This window comes from Palaemon carinicauda, chromosome 11, assembly GCF_036898095.1.
Source record: "Palaemon carinicauda isolate YSFRI2023 chromosome 11, ASM3689809v2, whole genome shotgun sequence".
In the NCBI taxonomy this organism is placed as follows: domain Eukaryota; kingdom Metazoa; phylum Arthropoda; class Malacostraca; order Decapoda; family Palaemonidae; genus Palaemon; species Palaemon carinicauda.
In genome coordinates, this window is record NC_090735.1 from 69,156,758 (window position 1) to 69,180,961 (window position 24,204).

At 44.2% G+C, this 24,204-nt stretch overlaps 1 protein-coding gene and 1 pseudogene across 1 annotated transcript in view; one reads left to right on the plus strand and one right to left on the minus strand.

Moving 5' to 3' along the window:
* The first annotated feature begins 4,536 nt into the window (after positions 1-4,536).
* Positions 4,537-4,654, plus strand: LOC137650313 (5S ribosomal RNA; annotated as a pseudogene).
* Positions 4,655-8,688: 4,034 nt separating this feature from the next.
* LOC137650057 (40-kDa huntingtin-associated protein-like) overlaps positions 8,689-24,204 on the minus strand; it is a 91,770-nt gene continuing 76,254 nt past the window's right edge. The window contains exons 5-8 of the mRNA XM_068383091.1: positions 17,234-17,363; positions 16,473-16,575; positions 9,485-9,609; positions 8,689-9,063 (exon numbers count right to left, since the gene is read on the minus strand). Coding sequence (XP_068239192.1) covers positions 8,894-9,063; positions 9,485-9,609; positions 16,473-16,575; positions 17,234-17,363 — 528 coding nt within the window. The 3' untranslated portion in view covers positions 8,689-8,893. The remainder of the gene's footprint in view (positions 9,064-9,484; positions 9,610-16,472; positions 16,576-17,233; positions 17,364-24,204) is intronic.

The window sequence follows — 24,204 nt, forward strand, 5'->3', positions numbered from 1 at the left end:
ACTTTTGGCTCGGACATAGACAGACGTCTCTGTCTTTGTCCTCGCTTGGCAGCCATTGTTGTTTTGTCTTTACTTAATCACTTACTTTTCTTTTACTCAATATACATGTAAACATTTTTTCGTGTTTATGTATATATTTGAGTATAGAAATCAGTAAGTTTCCTTTTCAGAGTTTGTGCTTGTGTGTGTAGTGTACGATATCTCCGTGGAGCCCTCGGCAGTTAGGCCACCATGGTGTATTTTCATGGGTCGCGATCGAGTTTGACTTCTGTCTTTCTCTCTCTCTCTCTTTGAGGTTGTTCACCCTTTTACTACGTTACTTTTACTACGTCTGAGTAGCTTCCTTCCCGTGTGGGTGGGGTTGCTACGCCGTACGTTTTGTCTCAATTAGTTTATGAATCTAATTGTATTTGTTGTTTTTTCAGCTTGTAGAACGATTCCTTTCGGGGTTTTCGTTCTTTCTTTAGTGTTCATTCATTTTTAAATTACATATTTACATAGTTACATAATCATAATTGTTATAATTCTGTGTTGGTTACAGCTCTCCTTCCGTGAGTGTAAGTGGTTGTGAGGGCACGTGCCTGTTGTGTAATTTTTGTGTTCCTTTCCCTCGGGATTCCTCTTCGGAGCCTTCCCGGGGGAATGAATGTTAACTAATGATTTTTGTTTTTATTTTTCACAGTTACCGATCTAGTTCGTTTCTGTAATGTGACAACGGAGTGAGCTGTCTTGTTGAGGCCTGGGGATTCGGCTGTTGCTGCCTCCCCTATAGATCGTCAGGGGCTTGTCTCCTTCTCCTGGAAGTACTCCCGTGACGATTGACAGCTCTCCAGTTCATTTTAGAACAATCGGGAGGCTCGCCTCTTTGGTTGGGTAGCTTTCCTTCCGAGGGAAGTTTTCCTGTCCAGGCTTGAGTTTTTTCCCCTTTGGAGGGTTCTTCTCTTGCCTTTTTTTTTCTTTCGTGCGACTATGCTCTTGGTGCTGAGCGGTCGCACCTGCAGTTACACTCAAGGGGCTGGGCAACTGCAGGAGCCCCTCTTCGGGGGATTGCTCTTTTTAGGTCACTGGCTGACCCGTCTCTTCTACGAAGTGTTTCTCTTTCGTTCGCGAGAGAGTACACTCATAGAGACTCCTCTTCGGAGGACTCTTCTGCTGTTGTTGCTGTTGGCCGCCTTTGCCGTAAGGCTCACCGTCTGCTACGTCGTAAGGGCCTCCCATCTCCCTATAAGGGTGCTAAGAGGCGCCTTTTTGAATCTCCGTATGCAGCCTGCAACTCCTTCTTCTTGACCTTACGCCCCTGGTGCAGATGGACAGCAGTCTGACCTCGTCTTCCGACGGGCAACGGTCTTCCGACGGACAACGGTCTTTCGACATCGGTCTTCCGACGGACAACGATCTTCCGACGGACATCGGTCTTCCGACAGACAACGGTCCCTTCGGGGCAAAGGGTTGCCTCCCACGGGGGTGCTTCCCTTGCGTGTCAGGGTTCCCTGCGCACCCTTCTGCAGTGTTCTCTCCTGCTCAGTGTTAGCGCACAGGCGCTCTCCTGCTCAGTGTTAGCGCACAGGCGCTCTCCTGCTCATCAGCGTTTTCCGGATCGCTAGCGCTCTCCTGTTCGCCAGCGCTCTCCTGTTCGTCAGCGCTCTCCTGATGATCGTCGCTGCTGTTCCTGTTGGTTCCTGTTACGCGCCCTGTGCGCCCACGTTCGACCGCGCAGTCTAGAACTTCGGTTCAGGTCTTGGACAAGGACTCTTCTTTTACGCACAGGTTACCACGCGTTGCCTTCTGCTTGCCAGCGATCACCAGCTCGCCAGCGACCACAGACGCGTCAACGTTCGCCTGCTCGTCAGCGATCTCCTGCGTGTCAACGATCGCCATCGATCTGCCACGCGTGTCAGGTCCCCTGGACGCCATCAGTAGCGATCTAGTGCTCGCCTGCTGTGGACCACGATCTCCGGTAGCTGAGTCTCGCCGTAGATCTTCCTTTTGCTCGCCAGCGCTCACCTTTACTTCTGTCCTTCTGTGCGCCAGGTTTCTTCTATCGCCAGCGCACATCTGCGCGCCCTTTTCTGCCACGCACCAATGGGCGCCAACGGTTTTTCCTGACCATCCAGGTTCGCCTGATTAACAGCTTGCTTCAGTGCTCACCTTCCTGATGCACCTGCGCGCCTTCTGTTTAGAGCGATGAACGCTAACCATCCCTAGTCTCATACGCGTTAGCGATCGCCTACGCGCCCGCGCGATTCTTCGCCTGCTCGCTAGCGTTTTGTTAATGCACCACCGCTCGCCAACGCGCCGTCGCTTGCCAACGCGCCATCGCTTGCCGACGCGCCATCGCTTGCCAAAGCGCCTTCACTCGCCTACGGGCCATCGCTCGCCAAGACGCGCCATCGCTCGTCAACGCGCCATCGCCCGCCTACGCGCCATCGGTCTCCCGACCGCCTGCGCTCACCCGCGCGCCCACGTGCCCGCGCGACCGCACGCCCACGTGCCCGCGCGACCGCACGCCCACGTGCCCGCCCGACCGCACGCCCACGTGCCCGCGCGACCGCACGCCCACGTGCCCGCGCGACCGCACGCCCACGTGCCCGCGCGACCGCACGCCCACGTGCCCGCGCGACCGCACGCCCACGTGCCCGCGCGACCGCACGCCCACGTGCCCGCGCGACCGCACGCCCACGTGCCCGCGCGACCGCACGCCCACGTGCCCGCGCGACCGCACGCCCACGTGCCCGCGCGCCTACGCGCATGCGCTCCAATGTTCGCCCGCGCGCGAACCAACGGTATTCCAATTCGGCGGACCAACGGTGTTCCGTCGCGCGAACCAGCGGTGTTCCATCGCGCGAACCGACGGTATTCCATCGCGCGAACACCGGCTCAATTCCTGCAGTATCCATTGCTCGCCTACGGGTCATCGCTCGCCTGTGAACTTTCGGATTCCGACCACCAGCTCTCGCCCTTCCTACCACGCTCGCCCTCCTTCTGCGCTCCCTCGCGCACTTTCGTCTGCGTGCCTGCGCATGGGCGCTTCCACGTTCGGCCACGCGCAAACCATTGATTTACCATCGCGCGAGCGCCAGGGCGATTGCGATCGCGATTCCCGTCGGGGTTTCGCAACATGGCCAGCCTGGCGAGTCTTCTGGAGCGTATTTCCAGAACACTGTCTTCATCTCGTAAACACAGAGCATGGCACATGCAAGAGCAGGAAGAATCTTCAGGGAGGTCTGAGCAACATTCTTCTCCATCTCGTGGAAGGGGCTTACCAGGTCCTTTCCCTCCTCGGTTGCGACCCGAGGTTTTGTACAAGGAAGCTCCAGGAAGGTCATGGGTACTTTCCTCCTCTCAGGCTCAAGCACCTCGGCGTTTCGTCGCCAAGTTTCGAACTTGCGGGCAAGCTCCAGGTTGGACCATCTAGACGCAGTGACCGAGGGCTTCCACTCGAGTGTCTCCTCCGTGGATGTCGAGAAGCTCAGACACTCTTCCATCCTTGGGATGATCTTGTTTGTGCCCAAGGACAGGGACAAAGACAGCGGTTGTGCGGAGGAAGTCGACTTCCGTTTTCACTCCTCCAAGGCGCTTTCTTCCAGACCCTGCAGGCCTCCAGCGCCTCTTCTTTCAGCCTCGTCGGCCTAAGTTATCGGACCGGCTACGGCAGCTAATACAAGGTGTCCAATAGCAGTCCCCTCCTGTCAGGGACAGGTAGCACGGGAAGCTCTCCTGGGGGGGCATAATCCTAGAGGGAGCGGCAGCAGAGTTCACAAACTCTAGGATTGGCAACCCTCCCTTGCAGGTCTCACGCTGGGAGGATGCCTAAGGTTACTCATCCGGATAACAGCTTCCCGATGCCGATTCCTGCACGATCTCCGTAATCAGCCAAGGATATCGCGCCTCGCTCTTACCATCTCTCCGTCTCTGTCAGCGAATTCAGTGTCACTGAACCTCTATGCCATGGGGTCGGAAAGAGTTTTGCCCGTTTGGGCAGAATGATCCATGCCTTAGGAGAAGGTCCTCCATAGGATCGTCGATGGCTTCACCCCCCGGCTTCTTCAGTCGATCCTTTCTCATAGGAAAGCATCTGAGACGGGAATTCCGTAGTCGACCTCTCAGCTCTGTTCAAGTTTGTCGAACAAACTTCGTCCAGCGTGGAACAGCAGAATCGATCAGACTGGTAACGAGGCAGTGGGACTCCTTAGGCCCTGGATCGGAAGGATGGGTACTTCCAGTTTCCATTCCATCCATCTTCCAGGAAGCTCTTGGAATTCAGCCTAGACTTAAGATGCGGTGTGGCGATCCCGCCGCGGCATCGCAGGTTTTTCCCCAAAGAACTCTCCCTGCTTTCCTCATGGCCGCTCAGGAGCAGGCTTCCACCTCCTTCGCCTTTTGGAGGACTGGTCAACTCCGGTAGGCTCGGGTTCGACCTTCTTCAACGCCGGGACAAGCTTCCGGGTCTTTACCATGAGTGAGGGATCATGGTAATTTGCTAGGAGCCTTCTCTACTTCTGCCTCAACATCTGGGGTATCTAGCCATGATATTGAGTCAACGGCCTTACCACGTTGGAAACACCGCTTCTCGTTCGATCACCGAAGTTAAGCAACGTTGGGCTGGTCAGTACATGGATGGGTGACCGCCTGGGTACGCCAGATGCTGTTGCCTCCTTCTCCGAGCTTTCCCTTCAGTTGACTGTGGCAAGGCTGAGGAGAGTCGCAGTACCTGTTCTCAGTCAAGCAGAGCTTTCAGCCCTACCTTGGAACGTTTCCTGGGTCTCTTTTCCTCTTTGACCCGTCTAAAGTCCCGAACGGTCGCCTCAGGATAAGTTCCCTGTGGGGCGGCCCAAGTTCCGGTGGTATCAAAGCAACAATTAACCAGACTTTCTGGCCCCTAGGGGACCAGCGGAACGTTTAGACCTGCAAGGGGTGTTGACCTAAGGAACCTCTTGATGGGAGTGGATATTCTCGTCCTTTCCCCACATTTTGATGCTGTTCTCGGACTCGTCAAAGAAAAGGGGGGGGGGGGGGGGGCGCATGTTCCGGTTCAGGCCTATGGTCAGGACCTGAAGGATACCTCTCCATCATTCAGGCAGGCTTAGGGGTCATAGTCTGGCCCCTCTACAGATCCTACAGTTCCTGCTGAGTCGCTCCGTGGGCGACGACTTCATGGTACTGGCGTATTCCAACCAGCAAGGGACGCATTTTCATACCTTTGCATCTTGCAGTAGAGATACTGAGATGATCCGAGGTCCTCTCTATACCACTATCGGCTCGCTCATTACGGGCAGAGGAATGTTCTCTCCGACTATCTGGGCAGAGCCTCGCAGATAGAGGGTACCTGGGGGTCTTTGGCCTTTAGTAGCCAGCAAGTCCTGGCCTGGGGGACCTGATCGCGACAGCCTGGAACTTCAAGCTTCCGCTGTTCTTCCCCTCAGTCTCAGACCCCAGGACTCTTTGGCAAAATGCTTCCGGTGATGGTGGGACAACATTGACGCCTGCGTCTTCCCACCATTGTTGTCTGTTGAGAATGGGTCTCAACAAGACCAGGTTGTCTGTCAACCTTTCGATGGCCCTGAGAGCTCCACTGTGACTATACGCGGAACGGTTTCCGGACCCTCTGCTTCCCCTGACGGATCTCCTGGGAGAGCTTCTCCCACGGCACAGGCTACTCTAACAACCACACTACAACATCTTTCACGAGCCGTGGCATCGCTTCGGCTTCGCGCCTGGAGACACTACGCCGCCTCCTCAAGAAGAGACAACCCGCTACTGTCGCGTCACCTGCGATAGTCATCCGCAGGGGTCTACCACGCGAAGTGGAGAGTCTTCTGTGGTTGGTGTCGTGGGAGAGATACCTCTTCCCTTGAGGTCTCTTCTCCAGTAATAACGGACTTATTGCCTTTCGGCGGGAGGAAACTCCTTTCCGCTCTCGGCAATGAAGCCTGTCGCTCAGCCTTTCTCTGGCCTTCAGGCTGAAAGGGATAGACTTTTTCCTTCCCGCTGGACCTTTCTTCGCTCATGCGAAGCTGCGAACATCCCTGCCCCCAGTCGGAGTGAGATCTTCTCCATGGAGCATGGTTCGGACTTTTAGTCCCTTAAGAGATCTTCTCAAGAACCATTACGTCAGGCCCCTGATCGTATTCCGTCTTGGTGGACAGTGCTCCTGCTCACTCTGACCTCGGCCAGTGTGTAAGCAATCTTCTTGGTCTCGTACGACTCCGCCCTTTCTAAGGAATAGGGGAAGGCAACATTCAGGTTCGCTCCTGAGTTGTTTGCTAGACTCAGAATCTTGGGGTCCTGGCCCTTCGGTCCAGCTCCTTCAAGATTTCGAGTCACCATTCTGTATCAGATGACCCAACCTTCTCCTTCTTGCCAGTAAAGGAATCAAGGGGTTATCTTTGGGAACAGCTGCAGTTTGTCCTCACGTGCAGCCGGGTTGGGAGCACAGGAAAGACACAGGGGAGAGTCTCCAGTATACCTCTTCAGCTCGGACTCAAGGACATTCATCTCGACCTGAATCCAGACCCTCCTCCGTCACGTCGCCCTACAGCACGATGTCGGATACATCGCAACGTCCCTCGCCTTCGAGTAGTATTACTCTGTGACGCAGGTGCTACAAGCTGGAGTCTGGAAGCATCTAATGACCTTCGCAGCCCGCTTCCTGCAGGACGTGACCCTCAGGAGTATTGGCTTCGCGCCTGGAGACACTACGCCGCCTCCTCAAGAAGAGACAACCCGCTACTGTCGCGGAGCGGAGGTCGCGTCACCTGCGATTGTCATCCGCAGGGGTCTACCAGGCGAAGTGGAGAGTCTTCTGTGGTTGGTGTCGTGGGAGAGATACCTCTTCCCTTGAGGTCTCTTCTCCAGCAATAACGGACTTATTGCTTTTCGGCGGGAGGAAACTCCTTTCCGCTCTCGGCAATGAAGCCTGTCGCTCAGCCTTTCTCTGGCCTTCAGGCTGAAAGGGATAGACTTTTTCCTTCCCGCTGGACCTTTCTTCGCTCATGCGAAGCTGCGAACGTCCCTGCCCCCAGTCGGAGTGAGACCTTCTCCATGGAGCATGGTTCGGACTTTTAGTCCCTTAAGAGATCTTCTCAAGAACCATTACGTCAGGCCCCTGATCGTATTCCGTCTTGGGGGACGGTGCTCCTGCTCACTCTAGCCTCGGCCAGTGTGTAAGCAATCTTCTTGGTCTCGTACGACTCTGCCCTTTCTAAGGAATAGGGGAAGGCAACATTCAGGTTCGCTCCTGAGTTGTTTGCTAGACTCAGAATCTTGGGGTCCCGGCCCTTCGGTCCAGCTCCTTCAAGATTTCGAGTCACCATTCTGTATCAGATGACCCAACCTTCTCCTCTTACCAGTAAAGGAATCGAGGGGTTATCTTTGGGAACAGCTGCAGTTTGTCCTCACGTGCAGCCGGGTTGGGAGCACAGGAAGGACACGGGGGAGAGTCTCCAGTATACCTCTTCAGCTCGGACTCAAGGACATTCATCTCGACCTGAATCCAGACCCTCCTCCGTCACGTCGCCCTACAGCACGATGTCGGATACATCGCAACGTCCCTCGCCTTCGAGTAGTATTACTCTGTGACGCAGGTGCTACAAGCTTGAGTCTGGAAGCTTCTAATGACCTTCGCAGCCCGCTTCCTGCAGGACGTGACCCACAGGACTAACGATACGTTTCTATCGCTCTGTGGTGGCTACACAACAGCTGGTCTAACCTCAGGCTCCTTTTTGGACAGGTAGCAGAAGGTTGAGGGCATTGTTATCAGGTTTTAGTCTGCATGAACGAAAGAAGTATGTCTGGCCCTTACTTCTTTCTTCATTCTCCCCTCTACTGGGGAAGCAGCATCCTGGTCTCTGCATAGCTGACCTCAAACCTCTGCAGGTAAACCATGCTTCCTTGTGTTCCGAGTATTGAGTCAATACTGTCGCGTCCCCCATACCCTGACGAGGTGGTATTGGGAACGTCCTAACCCAGAGTTCCTTCTGGAACTCCAGGTCAACTGCCTAGGACGGGTCACACTTCTTCCTTCACACACAAGCTTATGTAGGCCACACGTTTCCTTGCGGAGCAAGGAACTTGTGAGGTGCAGGGATTCCTTTTCTCGAGTGCGACTCACTCGGATTTTGAGTCCCCGGGTAAAGCCAAAGCCAGTATGGCTGGGGACTTTCCACCCTTCCTAAGGGGTAAGTCACCCAATGTAAATAGCGTGGTTTGTATTTCGGTTACGGAACAAAAGACAAATTCGAAGATAATTTGTATTTTTCCTAACCATACAAACCTTAGCTATTTACACATATTTGCCCGCCAGCCCTGTCCCCCAAGACAAGTACTACCTCTAAGTGAAGTGAAGCAGTTCACCGGTGTGTGAGGGGGGGAGGGGTGGCTAGCTACCACTCCCCTACCCACCCTCTAACTAGCGCGGGGGTAATACACCCTTGTTAAATTCTAATGGCTCGCCATTTCAGCTACGCTAAAAGGTAAACCCAATGTAAATAGCTAAGGTTTGTATGGTTAGGAAAAATACAAATTATCTCCGAATTTGTCATTTTTTACTGTACAAAGACACTATGAAAGCCTGGTAAATTTCAATTACCTCTACTGAGGGCTAAGCAGTGTTTTAAAATCAGTATTTCTAACAATATTGGACATGGAAACCTACACTTTCATTCCGGAGATTAAATACAGAACACAATATCTATTTTAAAGCATTTTTATTTATATCGCTGAATGAATACATAAAAATCGATCCCAGAACAATGACTTCAAAATCTCAAAAGAAATATTATACATCTCAATCATTTACACCAAACATGAGAACAATTACATTATGTTTTAAAAATATAAAGGTACATATTGAAACAATGGGTCATAATAGCAGGGTATAACTCTTCTGATACAACTAGCTTCTGTTCATCTCTGTTATTAGTATGTGTAATAGATGTAGGTGTTCTGGACCTAGCAATGGGGTTAAATGCTGGCTCAGTGTTGAAAGGGCCTGACTATCTCGTCCTTGACATGCCAATACTAATGACTGAAGCAGCACCACTAATTCTGCATCATCATATGATACTGAAAAGAGTAAAAGATTGATTAGTATAAAACTTGACATGTTTTACAAATAACACAAAGCCAAACATACTCAGGTAAAATTACACATGATATATCAGCCAATATTGACATCTGAACTAAAGAAAACAATATTCAGAGTATTACACATGCGCTTGAATTTTTATTTACCATTTGTTTCTATCAATAATGATTACCACCATACAAAATAAGGGAACTATTCCATGACAAATGTAGCAACTTTCATAAAAATCATAGTAACCTTCTTCAACTAGGATGCACTTGGTGTCTGGAGTTTTCTTGAAAACATAATAACAATACTATTGATTTTTTTATCAGTAATCAAACAAGGAGCTATCAGCAAAGCAAAATGTTGTAGCACATCCATAATGAGACGAAACATACCAGTTCAGTAAAAACTTACCATTAAGCTGCTGTATATCAGGTGTTGTCCACGAGTACTTTTCTAAGAGGTGTGCATGAGGAGGTTTGGTATGCTGAGGTAATGGTTGTAACGTGAGTAAGATTAGCAATGAAGAAATTTCGCACCTGCAAAAGGAATTTACATCTTGACTACAGAAACAGATATTTGTAAAAAATCTTTTGTTTCATAGATTAAAACCTGTAATTTATCTCTGCTAGTATGCCTTCCTGTTTAAGTTATTTAACAAATGTAGAATTAAAGTGGGTAGACCCTTCTGATATAGGGAAGAACTTATCTCATGTGGAAGAAAAACACACAACTCTATATACAGCAGCCTGATGATGCTACCAGGCAGAAAGCTTGGTCTGGGGTTAGACCTGATTTCGTCCAGTTATGATCCGCACTTGGAATAAGAAGAGACAAAACAAACTCTTTTATCAATTAGTCATTATTTTAGTTAATCATTTTTTTCTACAATATCTACAAAGTTTAATCTTTCAATTTGTAGCTTCAAATACCAGCTTTTTCAAAAGGAGGGCATAGCAAAACACACACATTATAAAATGTGGTACTGAGATAAAAGTTTTAGTTTTTTAATTCTTAACACTATACACATTTAATTACACAAGGTCCTCAACTTACACACATTCAGAGATACAAACACGAATCCAACAGAAATCAGAATTCTCAGTTATTGTATAAAAAGTTCATAATGAAACACTGAAATAAAACAATTTTATTTAATTCAATGTAGTAAGCATGGAACTATTTGTTGACTTTTACAGTAGAAAATGGTAAACATGTGTGTTAGGTGAAGCTTACCCTAGGCCAAAATTTAACAAAATTTGACTTACAAATAGCTTACTGGAACCTATTAAGTTTTGTAAGTATATTAACAGAATCAGTGTGGAAGAGTAAGCACAAAAGAGTAATACAGTACCTTCTAATCAAACCAGGTCTTAAATAAAGTATAAAACAATACAGCATTGTATTACACACACAAGGGAAATGTAGAGTATTCAATTAATTATTGTAAGTAGGTCGAGGACAGTTGCTCATCAACATCCAGATCTCAGCATTGAAAATGTTTCTTTAACTCTGTATGACTTTAAAATTTTCGGTGTGATTCTTGATAGCAAATTTACTTTTGAGAAACACATTAGGTCTGTGTCTTCTTCAATTGCAAAAAAAAAAGAATTGGCTTATTGAGAAAGTCTTGTAAGGTCTTTCGTGATCAATCTATTCTGAAGAAGTTATTTAATTCTTTCATTCTACCTTATTTTGAGTATTGTTCTTCTGTCTGGTCTTTAGCTACTGATTCTCATCTTAATTTGTTGGACAGGAACTTATGGTCTATTAAATTTCTTATACCTGATGCAGATATTAATCTCTGGCACCATCATTCAATTAGTTCATTGCGTATGTTGCGTAAGGTTTTTCATAATTCTGATCATCCTTTGCATTCCGATCTTTCCGGACAGTTCCACCCTGTTCGTAATACTAGGCATGCAGTTAATTCTAATAATCATGCCTTCTTCATCATGAGGCTCAATACTACACGGTATTCTAGAAGTTTTATTCCAGCTGTGACCACCAAGTGGTGGGATGATTTTCCTAATCCGGTAGTTGAATCGGCAGAACTTCAAAAGTTCAAACTTGCAGCAAATGTTTTTATGATGAACCGGCTGACATGAGTCTTTTCACAGTTTATACATGAAGTATCCGTTTTGGTGTTGTTACTGTTTTTAACTGTTCATTATTTCTTATTTCATTTATTTATTTCCTTATTTCCTTTCCTCACTGGGCTATTTTTCCAGTTGGAGCCCTTGGGCTTATAACATCTTGCTTTTCAAACTATGGTTGTAGCTTAGCTAGTAATAATAATAATAATAATAATAATAATAATAATAATAATAATAACAATAATAATAATAATAATAATAATAACGGTACCGGTAATTATAAAACAATTACTTACGGAACCTATGGCTGAAAACAATGCCAATAACAAAATAAAGTGAATGTTTACACATTCATTGTTAGTCCAATACTTGGATAACAGATGAGGGTTAAGAGCAAGATTAATGTAACAGACTCATAAATGATAGAGAGAATCATTACTAAAACTTACATCAGACCTCGCTAAAAAATTGCACAGCCAGCATCTCTATCACTCAAGTCCTGTAAGGTGAATTTGGTAAGTACTATACTTGGGGGACCCAAAATTAGTGCTAGATACTTTTAGCATGTAAGATCCACACCCCTCACTGAGTTTAGTGTGTGTAACAATGAGTTAGGATTAGGATGAAGCCCAAAAGGCCAACAGAAAGAACAAATTAAAATCAGGTGGTAGTGTACAGCACATTACACTATTATTATTATTATTGTTATTATTACTATCTTAGATGTACAAGAAGGGAAGGTGGTGCAAGGTTGAATGTCATGTTGAATGGAGAGTTACTTGAGGATGTGGATCAGTTTAAGTACTTGGGGTCTGTTGTTGTAGGAAATGGTGGAGTAGAAGCAGATGACGTCAGAGAGTGAAGGAAGGATGCAAAGTGTTGGGGGCATTTAAGGGAGTAGTAAAAAATAGAGGGTTGGGCATGAATGTAAAGAGAGTTCTGTATGAGAAAGTGATTGTACCAACTGTGATGTATGGATCGGAGTTGTGGGGAATGAAAGTGACACAGAGACAGAAATTGAATGTCTTTGAGATGAAGTGTCTAAGGAGTATGGCTGGTGTATCTTGAGTAGATAGGGTTAGGAACAAAGTAGTGAGGGTGAGAACGGGCGTAAGAAATGAGTTTAGCAGCTAGAGTGGATATGAATGTGTTGAGAGGGTTTGGCCATGATGAAAGAATGGAAAATTGCTGTCTGCTAAAGAAGGTGATGAATGCAAGAGTTGATGGGAGAAGTACAAGAGGAAGGCCAAGGTTTGGGTAGATGGATGGAGTGAAGGAAGCTCTGGGTGATAGGAGGATATATGTGAGAGAGGCAATAGAGCGTGCTAGAAATAGGAATGAATGGCGAGCAATTGTGGCCCAGTTCCGGTAGGCCCTGCTGCTTCCTACGGTGCCTTGGATGACCGCGGAGGTAGCAGCACTAGGGGATTCAGCGTTATGAAGCTTCATCTGTGGTGGATAACAGGGGAGGGTGGGCTGTGGCACCCTAGCGGTACCAGCCGAACTCGGTTGAGTCCCTTGTCAGGCTGGGAGGAACGTAGGGAGAGGTCCCCTTTTTTGTTTTGTTTCATTTGTTGATGTCGGCTACCCCCCAAAATTGGGGGAAGTGCCTTGGTATATGTATGTATGTAGAAATGACCAACCCACTCCCAACTGTTTGAATTTGAAAACAAGGGCCTCATGATTAACACGGTCAAAGGCAGCACTAAAATCCCGGTTAATCATCGAACTTCCTGACCACAATCAAGGGATTTCTGTACAGCATTGGAGATTGTAAGAAGGATATCACATGCTCTAAGGCCTTACGAAAACCAAATTGCAAACTAGGGAACAGATGATTACCTTCAGCATACTTATTAAGACGTTTTGCTAAAAGTAATCAGTTGGACTTGAGCTACCACAAACACATTTACATAGTGGAGTAACATTACCAATTCTCCAACAAGTGCTTAAAGATCCTCTTCTTGCTAACTTACGCAAAATAACAGACAACTTTGTAGCTAAGAAATCTGCAGTTTTTATAAAAAAAAAAAAGGGAAAAATACCATTTGGGTCTACACCTTCATAAGCATCAAGGTTCATCAAGAGAGCTTTAATTTCATGAGATTGAAAAGCTAAACTAGTTAGTTTAGCCTCAGGAAAACAGGGGTGAGGAAGTTTTAGTTTCTCATTGCTCTGCTTGCTGTAAAACACATCTGCCAAAACGGTTGCTCTTTCCTTTAGACAGTGAGTGACAGAGCCATCTGGTTTAAGTAAAGGAGGAACTGTTTCATCTACACCAAAGAGTTCAGATTTAAGGGTAGTCCACCACTTATGCTCCTGGGTTATTCCAGAAAGGGTTTCTTTTATGGTTAAATTGTATTCCTTTTCAGTTGAAGCATATGATCTCTGAGCAAAAGCTCTAAGCTGAGTATAGTTATTTCAGGTCAAATCTGATCTGTTACTCTTCCAAAGATGATAGGCCTCCTGCTTCTCCAAATAAGCACATCTACAATCATCATTAAACCATGGTTTGTCCTTCACTTGGTACCTTGGTGCACAAGAAGGAATACGCCTATCAATTATGTTGACTAGATTCTCATTCAAAGGGACTACAGGATAAACACTACTTTACAATTGTGACCAATTCAAGCCCATAAGATCATTCAAAATCCCATTCCAGTCTGCTAGAGATTTCATATTAATCTTACATGAGTAAGATACATCAGGGACAGGCTGCTCAGTCCTCAATAGTAATGAAATCAAGGCATGATCAGATGTCCCAACTGGAGAACCAACCTTACCTGTTATAACAACAGGGGAGTTGGTGTATACGAGGTCCAAGCAGTTACCAGACCTGTGAGTAGCTTCACTACTAATACTTCACACTTACCAGAAGATCAAATAAACAATTTTATCAAGACACACTGGTACTCACACGGTCCTGTACCAAGCATCGTTACAAATGTTTTAAAACCATAAGAAACCCATTGTAAACTAAATGCTGTAGTATTGAAAATTATTGCTTCATGATAAGGTTACAAAATGGGAAAAAAAAAGTTTTACAACTTCTCGCTCCTTTCAAGGGCTTTTCGAGTAACTCTAACACATTAAAGCAAGAATAGGATCGTTAGTGAAAGCATTCCATTTTAATGGAATACACCATGGATGGTGATCATTTTCTATCAGTTCTTTGAAGGAAGTTGTTGGACCACTTAATAATTTTGTGGTTTGCAATACAGATTTTTTTTTTAAACAACTACAAGGATATTAAAAGAAATAATATAATCTAATACATTTTGTAGGGGTTCCCAGTAACTGAGAAATAAAAGTAAATGGTTTTGTAATTGGAAAGAATTTGAATACAGTGTAATGTATTTTCATGTTTGCAAGTAATATTGTAGAGTAATTTAACAAGTTTTTATACTCTATAACCAAGACAACTTTCATAATATTGTATACTGTACTGTACTTTAAAAACATAATCAAAATAGTATTTGGCTGAGTATACATCTTATCAATAAAGCAATAAGTTACCATTCCACATGAACTAGTGTCTTTCCTTACTGAAACCATGAAATGTAGGGAGAATGTCCACTATCCACAGTACTTACATGGTGATTTCATTAACCATCTTTTGTTTAAGCAAGAGGAATGAAAGGGATATGGATCTGTCTACGTGGCTCATGAGAATTCCATAAGGGTAGCTATCCTGGCCGGGGCAAGAACACAAATCCGAGGCTTACTAGACATAAGGCACTCACTCTTAACTCATAGATAACGAATAGTAATGCAAGTGACTTAAGAAAAAGAAAAGACACACAAGTTCAAAGCACTAAACACTAAAAGGGTAGGCGATTCGAATGCGAGTCTCTAACGTAGCGAGGAAGTAGAGGTACTTCCTCTAAGCTTCACAGCCATAAGTGCTGTGGGGAAGCAGCCAAGTATTAAGAGCAAGCATTGTACACTGCATGTGCAGTGGTTGCTTAGCAACAAAGTATGATGCAATCAATTTTCTTTGACTGTTTGGTCATACAAAACGAGACTAAGAGTAACCATTAAATGACTCAGAAGTTTGTATCCGAGTAGGAATAAATATATACAAAAAAGGGTAAACAGATAAATGAAAAAACAAGACTTTAATGTCAATCTCCTAAATACGTGCAACAAGTTAAAACTTAGCATGAATTACACACTTGAATATAGTTGCTTATCTATATTTTTATATTTATACTATGTAAGGAAGAGCAGTCATAGGACATTGCTTTTTCTCTGACTAACATAAGATATTTCAAGTAAAATTGTTACTTAAAAAGGTATAAATCCTTCTGCTGACAATTGCAAAATAATCAGAGAATGAAATTACTCTTGTAAAAGACTGGCTTCAATGTGTGAAGAATACACACATACATATACCAAGGTACTTCCCCCAATTTTGGGGGGTAGCCGACATAAACAAATGAAACAAAAAAGGGGACCTCTCCTCTCTATGTTCCTCCCAGCCTGACAAGGGACTCAACCAAGTTTGGCTGGTACTGCTAGGGTGCCACAGCCCACCCTCCCCCGTTATCCACCACAGATGAAGCTTCTTAACACTGAATCCCCTACAGCTGCTACCTCCGCTGTCATCTAAGGCACCGGAGGAAGCAGCAGTAGCACCGGAGAAAGCAGCAGAGGCACAGGAGGAAGCAGCCGCGGGGGAAAAAACAATTAGAATAGCGCCAACGTTATCCCTGCGTGTCATAAGAGGCGACTAAAAGGGACGGGACGAGGGGGCTGGGAACCCCCTCTCCTGTATTTACAATCCTGTGAGACATCAGTGTAAAAAATAAGTGTTGAAAAGTATAAATTTGGTAAAACTTATAGAAATATTTGTTCAAGCTAATAATAAATTATAGATGAATTTTCTAAAATATATGATCATAAGAAAAGTAGTTACTATTCATAAAATGAGAGTGCTACAACAATTTTTGGTTTAAAAATCTAGTCTACATAAGATGATCAAAAACATTTTGACAGTTCGTACGAAAAGATGAACAAGGTGTAACATGCCAAAATTAAAGGGCATGTATACTATAGTAGACAGTTGCAGTTACTTCAATTCAAAGTTAGTAAGTGAAATTTCTTGCGCATCCCCAAACCTAAACTTTGAAAATTTATGCGACCGAAAAGATTACAGTATATCCTTTTGGGTCATGACTTACTATATATTGCCATATCTGTTGCGATAATACAGTAAGAAACTAGTCCTCATATATATTTTGATCAATCTACTTTCACCTTTAAGACTGTCAAACCTTATGACAAAAACTATGATAAAAACATACCTAGCAAGAATATCTTTATAGGCTCCAGTAAGAGGCTGTCCTCCATGCTGCTCTATGACATTCGTCATTTGGGTGAATACTGTGAGTGCTCCATGAAGATCACCTGATGTAGAAGAAAATTTTAGGAATTTCTGCTAAATATACATCTTTTATGACAACTAAAATAAGGCCTATAAGTTATTAGTAAAATACAGTACAGTAGTGACTCAGTTTATGAGTTTAAGTTAATCTGGGAGCAAACTCGTAACCTAATATGCTTATATCGTAGAACAATTTTAACTTATACACATATACACTTTTAAAAGTTTGTAGTGATAATTATTGTTAGAATTATAGTCCCTAACATCAGAAATAAATAAAGATTAATAATTTACAACAAAAAATAAGAAATATTGACATACTGAGCAGTATCAGCTCTTATTTTATCATTGAGGGGAGGTGTAGCTAGTATGAGGGAGACAAGAGGAGGAGGAGGAGTTATTCTCCCTCCATGAGAATTTTATCAAGAGTTCTCACTTGAACATCATTCACTATAACTAACCAAATCAAATAATTTATGCAATGCTCATAACCCAATTTAAATTTGTATGCTCTTATCCTAATTTGCTCGAATTCAAAGTTATTCATAATCCAAGGTACTATTGCATAAAATACTTATTGTGTTTCAGACAGTGATAGCACTGTACACAACTGTACCTCCAAATATATGTTCTTTTACTCAACAGCCAGGAATAAAGATAAAAATCAGATCCAAAACTAACCTAAATCTATTTTGCAAGATGCGATATATCCAAGACAGGTCAAATAATGTAATGGAGAAGCTGATTGTAAGTCGGCAGCAACACGAAGATGAGTGAGAGCTTCAGAGGGTTGCCCTAGTGACCTCAGGGCCTGATAGAACAGAATTAAAGCATAAATTAAATACTATATGGATAAAAAGCAAGTTTTATAATTAACATAAAAAAAAGAATTAAAAGAATACTTCCTTATAAATAAAATTAACCATGACAAGAATTAAATCAAATATCTATTACAGTATACAGTACAGTGCATAAACTAAACAAGATATGTCATAGTTTAGGAATAGTAATCTCATACTCAAAAGGCATCTAAATGTTAACCACTTGCTACATCAATACATATCAGTGATATATTAGTTACTGATAGGAAATCTTGCTTTCAAATGGAAATATAAAATTTAGAAATAAGTCTTTGACAAACAATGTCCAAAAAATTATAAATTTAAAGTAGAGGTAATTTTCATTTTTCCTAACGATCCAAACCTTGATCTCTTTATTACGGATTATACTTTTGGCCAACCTGAAAGACTAGCCATAAGACTTTTAACGAGGTGTAACCATGACTAGTTAGCGGGGAGGGGGGGGGGGGAGGGGTTGTAGTACCGGCTACGTTGCACAGTGATGTCGCGTCACTTTTGATTGCAGGCAGGACTAGCAGGGTGATAGATAATGGCTGGCCAAATTTCAAATTTGTATAATGTGCTCAAGGTCTGTATCATTAGGAAAATACAAATTTCTTTAAATTTATAATTTGTTCCGTCACTAAATACAAACCCTTTCGCTCTTTATTAGTGGAAGTCCTCACCAACTGGCTGGTTTTTAACCAGGGGTTTCTCACCCTGCTATGCATGCCTAAAGAGGAAACCCTGATACCTCATTAAAACTCTATGCAATAGCACGTTTTAGCGGCCTGAGCAATCCATGTGATTGTGTGATACTAGCAATGTGACTTGTCTAAGTATGAATTCTCAGAAGTTATATGATTCTTTGAATCAACCATAGACATTACCTGAATCCCACCTCGCAAAGGGGAATGGGGGTGTCACAAGTATATATTTCTATAACAGGTTACAAGAGGGAAATGATCGTTACCTGCAAACAGTGGAGGCCAGCTTGCAGAGTACGGCAGATGCTGTTCCCCAAGGAAGGGAAAGATAAAAGAAAGGAGGAGCCAGTCATTCTTATCATTCACACCAGACTTAACACTCGGGTAACCTCTGCCCTCTACCATCTACCACTTGTCGATCAAGGAGCTTGAGGGGTTTAAACCACTTGGTGCACAGCCACCACAGGACCAATGGAGAACGTCTCCATGTTCCTGTGGCTCACGTCTTGCAGGTAGTGTAGTGAGCAGTGAAGGTCGTTTGATGCCTTCACACGCCCGCTTGAAAGACCTGCGCCACAGAGTACAGTCAAACCACTCGACACGAAAGAATATGCTTACGAAATTTTCACTCTGCGAAACAAGATACGAAGAATTTCACGACTCTTATCAAGAAAAATGTTTTGGACAATGAAAAGAGCTACGGTGCGAGAGCCCGACCGTTTCCAAGGCTGATTTTAAAAATTCACGTGCCGCCAGCCCATAAACTTGCTACCATCCTCTCATGCTCCAATTGGTTATCTCCCTACTCAGATGCTAGTTACCACCATAAGATCCTGCTCATCTAATGGTCAGCATCTACTGTACAGATCCCATCATGCATCTACGCATTGGCGTTCCTATGTCTTTTTGTTACGGCAGAGGTATGGTGCGCATTAACTTAGTGTTTGTGATTTCTCTTTCGTAACAATGTATACTGTATCGTGTGAAATTACGTTACATTGTTAGCCATGAGTCGCAAGAAAGTCACTGATGTCCAGGGAAAGAAGAGGATGATGCTTTCCATGAAGATGAAGATGGAAACAATCAAGAAATACAAGGCTGGCATGCAGATAAGTGTGATCGCGAAGGAATATGGCTGAAAGCCGTCTACGATAGGAATGATCCTGAAGCAAAAGGAAGCTATCAAAGCAGCAACACCTTCTAAGGGCGTGACTGATTACTCCAGCAAGAGGAGCCCCATCCACAATAAGATGGAGAGACTGCTGCTTGTCTGGATAAAGAACAAAGAAATGGTTGGAGACACTATCACCAAAGTGATAATCTGCCAGAAAGCCAGCGCCATTTTTCGGTGATCTCGTGAGTGCTCAGGCCAAAGTCGACGCAGGAGAAGGAACATTGTAGCAGGAACCCCCAGAGTTCAAGGCTTCTTGTGGGTGGTTTGCAAAATTTAAGAGATGCTCAGGTGGGTCACGGGGGGCTGCAAGCTCGGGCATGAAAGCGGTCGAAGCCTTTGTTAAGAAGTTCGATGAGTTGACTGTCCGGGAAGGCTACAGTCCCCAGCAAGTCTTCAACTGCGACGAGACTGGGCTTTTTTGGTAAAAAAATGCCTCGATGAACGTACATCATGGCAGAAGAAAAGAGACTAACCGGGCATAAGTCTATGGAAAAGCTTGCTCTTGCACTCTGTGCAAATACTGGTGGGGATTGCAAGGTGAAATCCCTGCTGGTGTATCACTCAGATACTCATCGAGCCTTCAAGACCCACAAAGTCACTGAGAAAAATCTTCACGTGCTGTGGAGGACTATTGGAAAAGCCTGGGTAACATGACAATTGTTCACCGTGTGGGTAAATACTGTATTTGTTTCGGCTGGATTGTGAAAAAGTATTTGGAAGAGAGGCACTTCCCTATGAAATGCCTGCTGGTGCTGGACAAGGCCCCTGCTTACCATCCTGCCCTTGAGAAAGATGTCGTAGCAGAGTAATCCTTCATCAAGGTTCTCTTTCTTCCAACGAACACCACCCTTCTCCTCCAGCCCATGGACCAGCAAGTTATTTCAAATTTTGAGAAGCTTTATACAAAATATCTCTTCAAGAGATGTTTCAAAATCACTGAGAGCACAAACCTCACTTCGTAAATTTTGAAAGGAGTATTTTGTAACTGTCATATGCCTCTAAAGCATTGATCAAGCTTGGCAGGAGGTTTTGAGGCGCACCTTGAACTCTGCTTGGAAGAAGCCGTCTCCGCATGAGATCTTGAGGGCTTCCACGCAGACCAAGCTGAAGCCGATTCCGAAAATATTGACGATCCTGAACCTGTTGCTCAATCTGAAGTTGCCGAGATTGTTAGACTCAGGACGTCCGTGGGTCTGGAAGTTGATTAGGCTGACATTGATGAGCTTAACGAGGAGCACCAAGAGGAACTTACTACGGATGACCTGAAGGAGTTGGAGGCCCTCCGAATGAACGTCAGTCAGGAAGAGTACAGGAGGATGACCCACTGACAACGGCAGAAATTAAGGAGGGTCTAGATGGCCACTTTAAAAAGGTGGCTCTCGTACAAAAGAGACCCAGAAAAAATTCTCACAGGTAGTGCGCTTGAGTACTGTACATGTAATGAAGTTTGCTTGAGTCATTTCAGGAAAATTTTAAGAAGCAGACAGAAACAAGCTTCTTTGGACAATTATTTTAAAAAGTGGCTTTCGGTAGAAGCAGGCCAAGCACCAGATAAAAAACAAAATAAAGGTATTAGTGATGAAGAAAATACGTAGTGTAATTAAATGTAGAAAATACAAAATGTAAAGTCCATCCATCCATATACCAAGGCACTTCCCCCTATTTTGGGGGGTAGCCGACATCAACAAAGAAACAAAATAAAAAGGGGACTACTCTCTACGTTCCTCCAGTCTAACCAGGGACTCAGCCGAGTTCAGCTGGTACTGCTAGGGTGCCACAGCCCAACCTCCCACAATTCCACCACAGATGAAGCTTCATAATGCTGAATCCCCTACTGCTGCTACCTCCGCGGTCATCTAAGGCACCGGAGGAAGCAGCAGGGCCTACCGGAACTGCGTCACAATCGCTCGCCATTCATTCCTATTTCTAGCACGCTCTCTTGCCTCTCTCACATCTATCCTCCTATCACCCAGAGCTTTCTTCACACCATCTATCCACCCAAACCTTGGCCTTCCTCTTGTACTTCTCCCACCAACTCTTGCATTCATCACCTTCTTTAGCAGACAGCCATTTTCCATTCTCTCAACATGGCCAAACCACCTCAACACATTCATATCCACTCTAGCCGCTAACTCATTTCTTACACCCGTTCTCACCCTCACCACTTCGTTCCTAACCCTATCTACTCGAGATACACCAGCCATACTCCTTAGACACTTCATCTCAAACACATTCAATTTCTGTCTCTCCATCACTTTCATTCCCCACAACTCCGATCCATACATCACAGTTGGTACAATCACTTTCTCATATAGAACTCTCTTTACATTCATGCCCAACCCTCTATTTTTTACTACTCCCTTAACTGGCCCCAACACTTTGCATCCTTCATTCACTCTCTGACGTACATCTGCTTCCACTCCACTATTTGCTGCAACAACAGACCCCAAGTACTTAAACTGATCCACCTCCTCAAGTAACTCTCCATTCAACATGACATTCAACCTTGCACCACCTTCCCTTCTCGTACATCTCATAACCTTACTCTTACCCACATTAACTCTCAACTTCCTTCTCTCACACACCCTTCCAAATTCTGTCACTAGTCGGTCAAGCTTCTCTTCTGTGTCTGCTACCAGTACAGTATCATCCGCAAACAACAACTGATTTACCTCCCATTCATGATCATTTTCGTCTACCAGTTTTAATCCTCGTCCAAGCACTCGAGCATTCACCTCTCTCACCACTCCATCAACATACAAGTTAAACAACCACGGCGACATCAAACATCCCTGTCTCAGCCCCACTCTCACCGGAAACCAATCGCTCACTTCATTTCCTATTCTAACACATGCTTTACTACCTTTGTAGAAACTTTTCACTGCTTGCAACAACCTTCCACCAACTCCATATAACCTCATCACATTACACATTACTTCCCTATCAACTCTATCATATGCTTTCTCCAGATCCATAAACGCAACATACACCTCCTTACCTTTTGCTAAATATTTCTCGCATATCTGCCTAACAGTAAAAATCTAATTCATACAACCCCTACCTCTTCTAAAACCACCCTGTACTTCCATAATTGCATTCTCTGTTTTATCCTTAATCCTATTAATCATTACTCTACCATACACTTTTCTAACTACACTCAACAAACTAATACCTCTTGAATTACAACACTCATGCACATCTCCCTTACCCTTATATAGTGGTACAATACACGCACAAACCCAATCTACTGGTACCATTGACAACACAAAACACATATTAAACAATCTCACCAACCATTCAAGTACAGTCACACCCCCTTCCTTCAACATCTCAGCTTTCACACCATCCATACCAGATGCTTTTCCTACTTTCGTTTCATCTAGTGCTCTCCTCACTTCCTCTATTGTAATCTCTCTCTCATTCTCATCTCCCATCACTGGCACCTCAACACCTGGAACAGCAATTATATCTGCCTCCCTATTATCCTCAACATTCAGCAAACTTTCAAAATATTCCGCCCACCTTTTCCTTGCCTCCTCTCCTTTTAACAACCTTCCATTTCCATCTTTCACTGTCTCTTCAATTCTTGCGCCAGCCTTCCTTACTCTCTTCACTTCTTTCCAAAACTTCTTCTTATTCTCTTCATATGACTGACCCAGTCCCTGACCCCACCTCAGGTCAGCTGCCCTCTTTGCCTCACGTACCTTGCGCTTTACTTCCACCTTTTTCTCTCTATATTTTTCATACTTCTCTATACTATTACTCTGCAGCCATTCTTCAAAAGCCCTCTTTTTCTCTTCCACTTTTACCTTCACTCCTTCATTCCACCATCCACTGCCCTTCCTCATGCTGCCTCCAACAACCTTCTTGCCACATACATCACTTGCAATCCCAACAAAATTTTCTTTTGCTAACTTCCACTCCTCCTCTAAATTACCAGTTTCTCTTACTCTCACCTCGTCATATGCTATTTTCAACCTTTCCTGATATTTACTTTTTACCCCAGGTTTTATTAGCTCTTCAACCCTCACTAGCTCCCTTTTACATCCACCTACTCTATTCCCCCACTCTTTTGCTACAACTAATTTTCCTTCCACCAAAAACAATTATCACACATAATCCATTAATGCCCTTTCAACTACTCTTCCATTTGCCACTCTTACCCATGTATACTTATTTTTATCTTTCTTTTTAAAGAAGCTAGCACTTATTACCATCTCTTGTTCAACACACATATCTACCAGTTTCTCACCACTCTCATTTTCACCTGGTACGCCATACTTCCCAATGACACCTTCTACCTCTCCAGCGCCCACTCTAGCATTTAAGTCACCCATGACAACTACATAATTTCTTCTAAAGTAAAAGTAAAAAAAAAAAAAACCACAAATTCAGAAAAAAGCAAAAAAAAAAAAAAAAAGGGGGGGGGGATTTTGACGAAGGAAAAAAGAATTTTTTTCAAAGTTTTTTTGTAAAGTTAAGTGTTAATATTTCCTGCCATTTGCAAATGTGTTTCCTAATATTAAGTGTTAATGTTTTCTATCATTTATACATCTTTTGTAAAGTTAAGCATTTACGTTTTCTGCCACTTTTTAACCTTTTCCGCCATTTGTCATCCTCCTCTACTGCCCCACACTTCGCTCTCGGACATCGTCTCACTTCAAAGGTAAGGTTCCTCATTTTCGTTACCGTATTTTTACTGTTTGCTCTAATTTTACACTTCTTTTACAGGTTACCAACGGTTAATTTATTGCTGAATGATCCAAATACAGTACTTGTCATGTATTTAGAGCTGTTTAGTGGTATTCATCCTTTTTATAATCATTTAATATGGTGTTTTTGTAGGGTCTGAAACAAATTTGGCTATTTACATGTAAAAGGCGACTCACAAGACGAGAAATCATGTTACGAAAGCCGTTACGGAACCAATTA